This window comes from Musca vetustissima, unplaced genomic scaffold (genome assembly GCF_032173495.1).
Source record: "Musca vetustissima isolate MV318-11 ecotype Yass unplaced genomic scaffold, APGP_CSIRO_Mvet_v1 utg8651, whole genome shotgun sequence".
Taxonomy (NCBI): domain Eukaryota; kingdom Metazoa; phylum Arthropoda; class Insecta; order Diptera; family Muscidae; genus Musca; species Musca vetustissima.
Window position 1 is genome coordinate 39,795 of NW_026877434.1, and position 13,513 is coordinate 53,307.

Below are 13,513 nucleotides of genomic sequence, written 5' to 3' on the forward strand. Positions count from 1 at the left end.
GTTGTCCGATTAACTCGAAATTTTGTGACTTGAATGACGTTATTGCGTTTTGTTGAAATTGGTGCAGATGCAACCTTAGCTTCCATATTTTCAACAGTGCGACGTACCGAATATCGTGTATCAATTTTGCTTTAAATCGTTTTCCACAAATTTGTCCCATGGTACGCAGACGACTCTAAATCTGCCCGAATGGAATTAAAATTATAATAGTTTGCATATAGGCATGATTATGTTCCTTCGAGGGAACAGTGACATGCAATTGTAATGATACAATATACCCAAAGGGTATCATATAGTCAACCCAGTCTGACATTACTACTTTCCTTACTGGTCTTAGTTGTCCTTTATTTATTTTTTTATCCAATTCTTGTTAACTATAACGACATGGAAATGTGACAGTTTTGTATACATTTTGACCACACTAGGGACTTGCAATCTATCAGTTCGTCTGCTGGTTTATATTAATATAGATAACTGATTTGTTCTGCCATTTGGGTTTTGTTCTAAGACTCTGTTGTAATCATTTCACCTGTGGAGGTTATCGAGAAAAAAACTAGAACTTAAGGTTCGATAATGAACTAAAGCCCTCAACCTAGCCCCCATATAATGATACCTACATATTTCGTTATTTCATCCCCAATGGGAGTTTTCCACCTCCCAACATATTGTCGCTCATTGTAATATTTACTCGAAATGATCAAAGGTTATAAATAACTCGAGGTTTTCAAGAGACGGGAGAGCAAAGATCTTTTATAGAAGTATATAGGATCATCTTTAGTCAAAGTGTCTGATATAGATAGTAGGTCATAAGTAGGGTTTCCAAAAATTAAATATCGTAAAAGGAGTCCTCATTAGTCATTAAATATGAACTTTTTACCAAACATCATTGAGTAGATGTAGAGCACAATAATGTCGGTTCCGCTCATTTGGTTTTTAGACTTCCATTGCGGTATAATAAACAAAAGTTAAATAAAAAATATTTTTTCGTTTTTATTTATATTTTAGTTGGATTATATTTTTTATCTTAAAAATAAGTCTGACGGCAGTCGTGATTATTATTATGACGGTAGCAGGGTACCTGAGACAACAGGAGACATGACTTCCATGCCGTATTATGACAACTTCCTAAGGTGAGTGTTTTCAAAAAATATTTTATTTTCAATTTAAATTTATTAAAAATCAATGGACCTCAATAATAGGCAAAATTAAATTGAAAAAAATATTTATGCCCATTATAGAAAACTTTAAAGGAAAACAATTTGCAATATTTATAACATTTATATTATTGGCATGATTATTTTATTGGCATTCGCCAATGGTAACAATTTCAAAAAATCTTTAGCGATATAATCATAAATCTTAATATTCCAAATTTTGATTAACTGATTTATTTATGAGCAATGGTCAATGATGGGGCGAAATAGGTAAGAAACAATGTTAACAAAAAAATTTGAAATTCAATGCTACGTTTATGGCAAAAAGAAAAAAAACGCACATTCAAACGGAATGAGTTAACAAAAGTTAAAGAGCAGTGGTTAACCCAGTCAGCTACTGAGTGTAAACTGGCTAGCTGACTGACGGCTTGGCCATAGCGGAGATATTTTGATGAGATATTTGTTGAATGAGTGAGTTTTTTCTTCTAGCTTGCCATTGTGCTTCTTTTTTTGTGTTACACTTTATAACTACTGATTAGGTACTCATTGCACAATGGGTTGGTGGAGAATATATTTGCTTATAAGGATCGGTACATTTAAATAGAGAATATTTAATTATTAATATTGCATAATGAAAACGGGGTTAGGCCGATCATAATTACGATACGAACAAATTGTACACTTATTAATGAAAACGATTCTTTATAAAATCCACGTTTATCATAGGCCTTAAGAAAATCTTCTCAAAAAAAGCTATGCTTATGATAGAGCTTTAAAAAATATTCTTTATAAAATCCATGTTAATGATAGACCTTTGAAAAATATACTTTATAAAATCCATGCTAATTATATACCTTTAAGAATATACTTTATAAAATCCACGCATATGATAGACATTGAAAAATATTCTTTATAAGATCCACGTTTATGATAGGCCTTGAAAAAATATTCTTTACAAAATCCCCGCTTATGAAAGGCCTTAATAAAATATTCTTTACAAAATCAACGCTTATAAAACACCTTGAAAAAATATTTTTTATAAAATCCACGTTTATGATAGACCAGGAAGATATTTCTTTTAAAATTCATGCTTATTATAGACTTTAACCAGTAAGGAAAGTAGTAAAGTCGGGCGGGCCGACTATATGATACCTTTCACCACTACACTATAGGTAATTTGCCCTGTTTTTAGGAAAAAATTAATAACAGCGCTTTTAAACGATTTTTTGACTTTTTAAATGATGTATATGTAAAAGAAAGAGAAAACGCAGATTTCTACAGTAAAAAACGGATATAACGAACAACGGTTATAAGCAACTACACATATAACGAACAAAGTTACTACTTTCTCAGATATTTACATTAGTTGTTTTATACACAACAAACGGTTGAAAACGATTAGGGTAGTAAGTTAATAAAATTTCGACCCCGCGATTATACTTTTAAAGGAATAATTATTACAATGTGGTATGTTTTTGCAGAATGCATTAATAACTATTAATAATGTACCCATTAATACTCCTTAAGGACATTAATATGTCCTTAAGGAGTATTAATACTACAGTCGAACACTACAGTCGAACACGATTATAGTAAACACTGGATATACTGAACAAAAATTTTTATATGCCACTTTCTTATTTTTAATCAATCCTGAAAAAAGTAAAAAAGTAAATGTTTGATGGTTTATATTCTAAGGGAAACTCAAGCCCGTCATATTCTGTTCTCCGCTATTTAGATTTTTTCTCATAATCTTTCCTTCGACAACCTATTTTCGGCTTAAGAGTCACGTTATTTGTTTTGTAATCAAAATTCGTGCGTATTCGTTTTTTCGCGGAAAAGTTTTATCTTCTTATGTCATTCGGTGCATCTTGACAAATGCATGCAAAATAACCTAATTTCCTATTTTAATTTGACGTATTTTTCGTCCACATTGTTGTTATTGGCAATTTTACTTGCGGGGACGTTGTGAACAACAATATATTTCCTTGCTGTTATTTCTTTCATCAAACCAAATATTGAAAATATTATTTTTTATCCTGAAGTTCCCTACAAAAAACTGATATATCTTGAAAAACGCAAAAAATCGCAATTTGAGACCTATTGGAATCAATTTAGAAGGCTTTCATTTATATATTACAGTTGTCAAAAGATCAGACAAATTTAAACATTTTAGTAAAAGTCTATCTAAAATGACTTATGTGTAAAAAATAGAAAGATTTCTTTTATTATAGTCAACTATGTAAATTTTGAATCGCTACACAAACGTATTTACAAATATTATATATTAAATAAATAGCGCACACCACCGTTAATACTCTCCATGTTTAATTTTTATGTTTATGCTTTGAATTTAGCGGTTTTAAACGTTTTAAAATACGCCTTGATTTGTTAAATTTTTTTATTTCTTTAATTTTATTTTCAAAGTTTAGAGTTTGGCAACGATTTTCACCGCTTTTAAGACACTTTTACGCAAAGAATCCTACAGATTCATAAAATTTGACATGTTTTCTTTTTAATGACATCAAAAAAGATTTAATTTTCCAAAATTGAAAAAATGACTTTTTGCCAAAAAAACTGTCCAAATTACCTATAGTGCACTATGGGTATATTAAAAAGGTCATTAACATTAAATTGGATGAACTAAAATATATGACCTTTATCTAAATGTGAACCGACATAGATCAATCCATAAACATGTCATTCGATTGTTACAATGGGACTAAATTCTGTAAACCGATTTAAAGCAAATATCAATCGCGCACCCGTTGAATATTTAGAGCTCAAGTAACACTCAATTACGTCATTCTATTCTGAAATACATAAAGAGTTTGGTGCACCATTTACTTAAAATAGGATGAAAATAGATATGGAAGCTATATACTAAGTTAGACTAATTTATGCACGTTTTGTAACTAATGGACATATTTTGGGTCCTTGGGTCCCATTTAAAATCAGATGAAACTATATGGGAGCTATATCTAAATTTGGACGGATTCCAACATAACTTGACTATAAAACTATACTGTCTTAAGTACGTTGTGCTAAATTTTGTGTCAATCGGCCTTACTTTGAGTCTATGGTGCACCATTTATTTAAAATCGGAAGAAATATATATGGGGGCTATATCTAAATCCGAAATGATTTCAGCAAAACTAGTTACGTACTTTATTCCGTTGTGCAAAATTGTGTTGCAATCGTCCTAACTTTGGATCTTATAATAGGACAATAATTCAGTAAGCTATGCCAAATTTCGTCCAAATCGAAAGATATATAGGGACTTTGTTGCACCAATCAGGGGAAAATATATATGGGATCTATATATGGGAGCTATATCTAAATCTGAACCGATTTTCAAGAAATTGTACACATATTATTCTAGACTCAAGTCAGTGCGCTATGCCAAATTTCGTGTAAATCGGAAGATATATAGGGACATTGGTACACCATTTACATGAAATCGGACGAAAATATATATGGGAGCTATATCTAAATTGGAACCGATCTCCAAGAAATTTTACACATATCATTCTAGACTCAAGTCAGTACGCTATGCCAAATTTCATGCAAATCGGAAAAATATAGGACTTTGGTACACCATTTACATGAAATCGGACGAAAATATATATGGGAGCTATATCTAAATCTGAACCGATTTTCCCCACTTTCAATAGGGCCAAATAGACTAGCTGTGTTAAACTTTGACCCAATTTTATTTTATTATAATTCTCAAACGGCCCACATAAATCTGTTAAAATAAACCACATATCACAACCCATTGTGCACGATTGGCATTAACAACTGAATTTGAGTGGAAATGCCGAATGTCGATTACACTGCTCCAAAGCAAAGTAAATTGCAAACAAATCGAGTTTGTTTATGTTGTTACTTTTATTTGTGTGTTTTGTTTTAAAACATTTTTTGATAGAATTTTGAATTTATTTAACGTTTGCTGTTTCAAGCAACAACATTTGTTGCTGAACTCAAAAGTTCATTTGACGTGATTGTTACTATAATAACGAGTTTTAAGTTTTGTTGGTTATAGTAATTATTTTTTTCTATTGTGTTTCAAAAATACTAAATGATGACGGTTGGATGCAGACACCGTTAAAAAATAATAAAACGAAAATTCCCATAACCTTTATTGTTAAGTGTAATTGTGTGGTTGCAAGAATCGGAAGTTCATTATTATTTTACGAATGTAATTTTGTTGGTGTATTTTTTTGGGTGAATATAAAGACATTTTAATTCGCACCAACCCCGCCAACCGAAAAGGTGACACCAAAAGACAACAAACAAACTCACCATATAAAGATTAGCCGATAAGATGACCGTGTCGACGATAACACAACGCAATGGATCCGTGGGTAATGGAACAACAACCACAAATGGATCTATGGATCATGTAAGTGAACGTTATGAGTGATTGTTATGACGACTTTTAAAGAGCATTTAAGGTTAATACCACAAGTGAATTTTAATTAAATTGCATTTGTTATTGTTTTTTTTTTGGGTATACGTTTAAAACACAAATTTTATTTAACCGGTTATTAAATATAAAGATATTTAACTTTTTCTCAAGTTGGCTTTGAAATAAAATAAAAATCAATAGATTTGAAATAATTTACACAGTTATTACGCAGAACGTAGAAAATAATGTGATTTTTAAGGCGATATATTTTATGAATGTGTGTGTGTGATGCATATTATTAATATGTAGTGGAAGGAGCATTGTTGTCTGTTCTTCGAAGGCAACATGAAGTCACAATGTCTCAAATGTGTTATGCTATGATAGACGCTGATAAAAATATTCTTTATAAAATTCACGGATATGATACACCATGAAAAATATTGAAGTCCACGCTTATGATACACCTTGTAAAAATATTCTTTAAAATATCCTGGATTAAGAATTTTTGATTTATTTATGATTTACTTATGATTTATGACATGATTGGTTTTGAAAAAATCAATGAATGTGAAATAATTTATACAGGAGCATTGTTGACCATTCTTTTCATACCCCTCCACCATAGTATGGAGGGTATATTAATTTTGTCATTCCGTTTGTAACTCATCGAAATATTCATTTCCGACCCTAGTTTTTCAACCCAATACGCTGAAATTAGGTACATTGGGTTCTTATTGGGTACTAAATGTCTCCACAAAAAATTATAAATATATGTCCATTTTTTTGGTAGCCCGCATATAACGGTACCTCCTAACTGAGTATTTTGGGGTTTTTGATCGTAATTTACACCGAATTAACTGTAATTTAGTATTTTGAGTTCTTAATAGCCCCCATATAAGGGTACCCCCAATTTTCCGTATTTTGGGGTTCTTGAGTGCGATTTCAACCGAAGTTGTTGCAATTGGTATTTTGTAGTGGTATATGGTAACAAATATCCCTACCAAAAATTATTAATATTCGCCCCCTTTTTGGTGTCGTCCCCTTATAACCCACTTTTTATACCCTACACAACTATATTGTCAGGGTATTATAGCTTTGTGCAGCCCAAAAGTTTGTAACGCCGTGAAATATTGGTCCTAGACCCACCTTAAGATATACCGATCGTCATATCTTGACTAGACATGTCTATCCGTCCGTCCGTCTGTCCATTATAATTTGTAAACGCGATACAGGCTGTCCATTATAATTTGTAAACGCGATATAGGATGGGTTCTGGCCAATGAAGACCCCTATTGTTTTTGGAAAAGTTCAGTTAATATTTAGGGGATAAAATGGACCAAAAACTTTTATATAAACCAATTATATTGTCGTATGTGCACGGATGTGGGAGTAACACTTAAATATTTACAGGTGTTTAGGTATTCAGATATTATTTAGTAACCCATTACCACACTAAAGGGCGGAAATATAGAGCTGATCGCTTTGAAATTTGTGATGAGGATCCAGGTATGGTCAAGGACAACGCCAATAATTTTCGGTGATGATCAGATAATAATTTTGGGGTGAAGTGGACCGAAAACTTAATTTTTTGTATAATTTCGAGTCGATCTATAGGCCACAATTGATAGCCGGACTTCACAACACAAAGGGTGAATGGAATCTGGACAAGTAATTAGAAGGGCTCTTATGAATATTAGTAATATTTGTTGACCTCTAGTCGGTCAAGAGGGTACAAATATCGCGAAATGTTGCCCAAGCTCAGAACATAGAAATACAGAAAGTTAGACTTTCGTGGAAGTTGTGTAGGGTATCATATGGTCGCCCCCGTCCGACTATACTGCTCCGCTCACTGGTTTATATTAAAATAGTTATATGATTTGTTTGTGTTTGGTTCTAAGACTCTGTTGAAATCATTTCATCTGCGGAATTAACATTATATATATATTCATATATATGAACTGTAACCCGCATTTAGGCCTAGCCCCTGTGTGGGAGGTACCAGAAGGAGTGGGCCGATATTTCCCATGTTCGAACTTGAACTAATTTTGAAAGAGAAAAAAAATTTGGTCCAAAGAAACATGGGGTCTAGGGTCAATATTTAGAACCATGATCGGTTTGTAGAAATGTCGGTATAGCCACACTTTTTGGTATGTTCCCTTTTTTTTATTTGAAGTACCTGTCATTATATCTATGGTAGAGGGTATCCAATGTTCGGCCCGGCCGAACTTAATGCTTTTTCACTTGTTTATGATATTACTGAACCAGTCGTAAACAACATGAAGTCTCAAATATGTAATTTTTGTTTCTTATCTCCCGACATATGCTGAGACTCTGTAAAATAGTGTGCAGTCTACTCGAATATGTTACTAATATAAACTGTCAAATATATTCACAATCATGGCTTGGTTTAGTGGTTTAGTATGCCACATTTTCTGGGGAATTACCTGCAAACAAGTTATTTTCATGCACCGACTGCATCACTAGGTGAAGTACCTGCAACAAGTTCTTTTTGTACACTGCTCCACTAGGTGGAGTGCTTTTTGAAGTTTTCATTTCAATTGCAATTACTCGAATATTCGTCGGAGATCACTTAAAGTATAGATAGATAAAATCAGCATAAATTTATATGCCGTATTAGCCTTGATATTTGTCATTGGAACTGGGTTATATTGGTCAATGTTTTGATATAGGCCCCATACTACGACACGGCTCTATTATTAAAAAAAAATTGGCAGCATTTTTAAACCGAAAATAAATATTTAATATTGGTTCATGTTGGTTCCTTTTTCGAAAATCCCCCATATAACGTTACATCCCAAATTTCGTTATTTGTGAAGTATGGACATGTTTGAATTTACATTGGGCAGAAAATCTTCCTATCAAAAACTGTCAATATTGGTGCACTTTTTAGCATAGTTTCCATTTTAAAGGTAATCCCAAATATTCAGTATTTTTCTGATTTTTAGCACCAGTTTCAATCAAATTGGTTATAAGTTGGTATTTTTGAATTGTCTTTGGATGTCAAATTTCACCACCAAAAATTATCGAGTCTAGTTTAGGGGCTCCACTCGGATCCGTAAGTAGTCCTCGTTGAGCTGATTACAGTAAAATATATTTTATGTGGGGGAAATGCATACTTCCCGAGATATGGGCCTTAAAATTTCGGAGCATATCTTGATTATAACGTCCGTTTTACTAATGCCACAAAGGCAATATGGGTATTATTTTATAGCTTATAACGAGTACTTTCCCAAAAAAGCATAAACATAGCGGGTATGTATTCTCGTGTTTCCAATTTAAGCAGCGGGCTTCGGCCGGGGCTTAAGATTTCACCTATGGACAGGCGCATACATGCCTACGCAATCCATATCCTTTTTTAAGAGCAATTTCAGAATTAAATGTATTGTTTTTAAGTAGCCGGCCTTCGGCCGGGGCTTAAGGATTTCCCCTATGGACAGGCGTATACATGGCAACGAATCCAAATATTTTTTTTCAATTTTACTTAATAGTATATACATTCTAATGATATATTCTTTATTTATTTATTTAAAGCAAAGGGCATACAAATTTCTGTTCGGCCAAACTTAACGATTTTTTTTAATTGTCATTTTTTGAAGATCTTAGCCACAACGATGTGACTGTTATTCAGAATTCTTGAAGTGTAAATAACATGAGATAATTTTCGATGTATGTTCATGGCAGTACACATAAAACACATATATTTATGAATAGTGTTCATAAAATGTTTGCCAAAGTCGGGATTTCTGCATTTTATGAATGTAATTCATAAAACTTGAAATACTGGTTTCTTGTCAAAGAGTAAGAAAAAACAACTTGGAAGGAATGTGTTTGAGGGTGGTGGCGTGTTTCTATGGAAATAGAGAGAGAGAGAGAGAGAGAGAGAGGAAAAATGAGCGCAAATAACGGTGAAGTAGAGCGATGTAGGAAAAAAGTTATGATATTTATGAAATGTTTACATTTTTTGGATAAATATCGTATTCCTCATGATTAGAAGAATTTTTGCATCTATTCAGAAGGAGCTAAATGTACAATATGCTATGAATGAAATTAAGTAAATATTCATTAATTTTTTTCTGTGTGAGTCCACCGGGTTCTCGGAGTGAGAAAAACATCCATGTTTTGCCATTTCCCCCGTATAAAGGTCTAGCCCGGACATATGTTACTACTTTGACCTTACTACAGTAAGTTGGCTACTACAGCAAGTTGGCTAAAATGTTGCCCACAGGCAACAAAACGTTTTAGAGCTTATATTTATTATACAGCTATTATATATGCATTTTTTGGATTTCCTATGTCAAGACCTGATTATGGACAACTCATATCAAAAGAAAAATCCAAAAAATTCAATTTTTTTTTTTGTAAAGTTATGAGCTTTTTAATATAGAGATGAGAGCAAAAATGTGTACAGTACTAATTTGTGTATACAGTCCAAATTATTTAAATCGCTTCGTATTGTAAATGTACTAATTCTGCCATCAGAATTGTGGTTGATTCTTGTAAAAAAGAATGTAGAGAAAAATTTAAAATAATAATAATTAAATTTTTTTTCTATGTAATATATAACCCATTTATGACAAAATCACATGGACACTTTATGAATCACTTATAAGCATATATTGTCGTTTTAAAGTACACTTTTTATTCTAAATTGTGCGGGTCATTTGTTATACCTTTCAACACATAGCGGTTTGAAATTACTAAAAAATGTGTTAAAATTAAAAATATCACTAAGCTGCAGTATTTTTGTTTCCTGATCTTCTTGTGGTTATTATGACGATTTTTTTTTGCTTATAATAATAGCATTCTGATTTTTTATATCGATAAGTTCTTTAGTTTTGTTACCGGACACCATTTAATGGAAAATCAAAATAATTAAATAGATCGGTTTTTTAGGAGGATTGGACACCCATTGATAACCTAAAATATCAAATTAGTCCCAATTTCGTGCAAATACGGAATAATTGGGGACCGATATATGAGCTCTAACCCAATCTACCATAGAAATTGCACCAATTTTAACCAGTAAGGAAAGTAGTAAAGTCGGACGGGGCCGACTATATGATACCCTTAACATAAAATTGGATGAAAGAAAATGTGATATTTATCTAAATGTGAATCTACCTAGATCTATCCATAAAGTAAATTAATCGACTTCAAACAAATATAAATAGGTCATCCGTTGGGCTATGTCTGTACTTCTAGAAAACGCAACTACGTAATTCTATGCTCAATTTTGCACGTTGTGCAAAATTTGATGTCAATCTGACTAACATGAGGAGTTTGATGCCCAATTTACTTGAAATCGGGCGAAAATATATATGGAAGCTCTATCCAAATATTGAGCGATTTCAAACAAACTTGTCACAGGTTAGGTTATACTAATTGCAGAACGTTTTGTTCCTATTGGTTCCTTAGTACGTCAATTACTTAAAATCAATCTATAATAAAAGGGAGCTATATCATAATTTTCACGAAACTTGGCAGACATCATTCTAGGCTCAATTAAGTACGTTATGCCAAATTTCGTGCAAATCGAAGGATATATAGGGACTTTGGTGCACCATCTACATGAAATCGGACGAAACTGTATATGGGAGCTATATCTAAATCTGGACCAATTTTCACGAAACTTGGCAGACATCATTCTAGGCTCAATTCAGTACGTTATGCCAAATTTCGGGCAAATCGAAAAATATACAGGGACTTTGGGGCACCATTTACATGAAATCGGACGAAACTATATATGGGAGCTATATCTAAATCTGGACCGATTTTCTCCAAACTTGGCTTACATCACTCTGGGCTTAATTCAGCACGTTATACCAAATTTCGTGCAAACCAAAAGATATATTGGGACATTGGGGCACCATTTACATGAAATGGGACGAAACTATATATGGGAGCTATATCTAAATCTGGACCAATTTTCACGAAACTTGGCAGACATCATTCTAGACCTAAATGATTAGGCTGTACCAAATTTCGTGCAAATCGAAATATATATAGGGACCGTTTACATTAAATCGGTTGCAAGCTATATAAATCAAAAGATATTTATAGGGTTCGGACGAATAAGTGACCTATGCCAAATTTCATCCAATTCGGATCATAAATGCGACCTGTACTTTGTTTACAATTTAACATGGACAGACAGACGGACGGACATGCATAAATCGACTTAGAAAGTGATTCTATGCATATTCTCAAAAGGAACCATGTGTCTATCTCGTTTCCTTTTGCCTGTTACAAACATATGCACAAAGGCATAATACCCTGTACCACAGTGTGGTGAAGGGTATAAAAATTGTTGGTAAGGAGATTTGCTACTTAATGAGAATTCAAAATAATAAGTTTGGAGCCAATTGATTCCGATGGTCATAGCTAAATCAATGAATGCAAAGCTTGGAAAAAGATGAATTTAAATTAAATTAACTTACAGTTGCATATACATTTACGTTATGATTATTTCTGTAGACCACATTTTTAGAATCTTCTTAAGACTTAATTTCACCATAAAATACATGTTATAAAATACAGACAAGATTTGCAAAAATAAAAAAGAAAACTTATTTTGTATTGCCCTTGCATATTTTGACGTAAAATGTGAACCATTTGTTTTAATTGCATCTTCACAGTATAGACATTTTGATACGCGAACGTGTTTTTTGTTTTGTTCGAGACAATTGTAAATACCTTGCAACCTGATGTTGATGATAACTATATTGGTTTATAATATAATAAAAATAAAAACAAAGTCTTTTCACGTTTGCAATTATGAGTTAAATTGTGTAGATAAAATATTTACAATTGTGTGAAAAGTGTGTATGGCACACATTAAAAAACCGGTTAAAAGAGATTTTGGCCGGTGCGAATGGACCTAATGCACAATAGAGTGCACTATTTTAGTTTCAAATTAACGAAAATGTTAGGTATTTTCTAACATATACCCCACATTTCATGGTGGTATACAAAATATAAATATATTATTTTCAAAAAAGAAAAAAAAATCCTGCCCTATATTCGGCGTGTTAAAGGCCTAGCCGAATTGTCCAACCCCCATGCAATTTGGGAGTTCATTTGCTCAGAGGACAACAATTTCCTTTTTTTTCAAATGCAGTTCTATGTTTTAATAAAGCTCACAAAATAGAATAATTGGCTGGCCGATTTATGACATTTGAATTGTTCAGCTCATGTTGCAGGAATATGCTCGTTATAAAATAGAAATTGACTGTAGTCATGATGAATTGGAGCAATAGCGTCAACTAGCAATAAAATTCAATTGTTACAATTGAATTTTTCAAAAAAATGCAATTACATCGTCAATGTATATTTAAGATGTGTGAAAAACTTAAATCGAATAATTTATCTTTATTAATGTATTACCTCAACGTTTTATAGCAAGAGAGATAAGACACTTCTAAATATAGTGTGCATACCCTGACAAAAGATATGCATTAATTCTAGTTTGTAGACAAAATAAATTATCGCAATTTGTTGTTGGTCCGAAAATCAGGTGGTCGTTATTCAATTGTGGTATGGTAGCCAATTTCGCTATTTTGAAGACTTTAGCCACATTTTTTCACGGATGTGGCCATTCTTTTTCATAAATGGGTTTGGAAGGTTGAGTATATACTATATAAAGAAAATTATCAATTGTTTTTCTTGGGTATAACGCATTTGCGGAAAAAGTTCTATGTGCGTTCAATTTTGTATATTGCCCCCACATAAATGTCCTACCCCATTTTGAAGATTTAAAACGAAATTTCTCATCGATGTGCCTATAATTTGGCAAATAGGATTCTTGGTGAATAAAAAAATGTATTTCCAGAAATTATTCAATATACACTGGATGCAAAACCTAAAGCTATAGTGAACGGGGTTTCAGAAATATATAGGTAATTTATTCATTAAAAAAAAAAAACAACAA

At 32.4% G+C, this 13,513-nt stretch overlaps 1 protein-coding gene across 1 annotated transcript in view; it reads left to right on the top strand.

Annotated features, from left to right (window-relative positions):
- Nucleotides 1–5,442: 5,442 nt before the first annotated feature.
- LOC133322012 (proton-coupled amino acid transporter-like protein CG1139) overlaps nt 5,443–13,513 on the top strand; it is a 76,663-nt gene continuing 68,592 nt past the window's right edge. Inside the window, exon 1 of the mRNA XM_061531080.1 lies at nt 5,443–5,559. Within this exon, the coding sequence (XP_061387064.1) occupies nt 5,482–5,559 (78 nt within the window). The 5' untranslated portion in view covers nt 5,443–5,481. The remainder of the gene's footprint in view (nt 5,560–13,513) is intronic.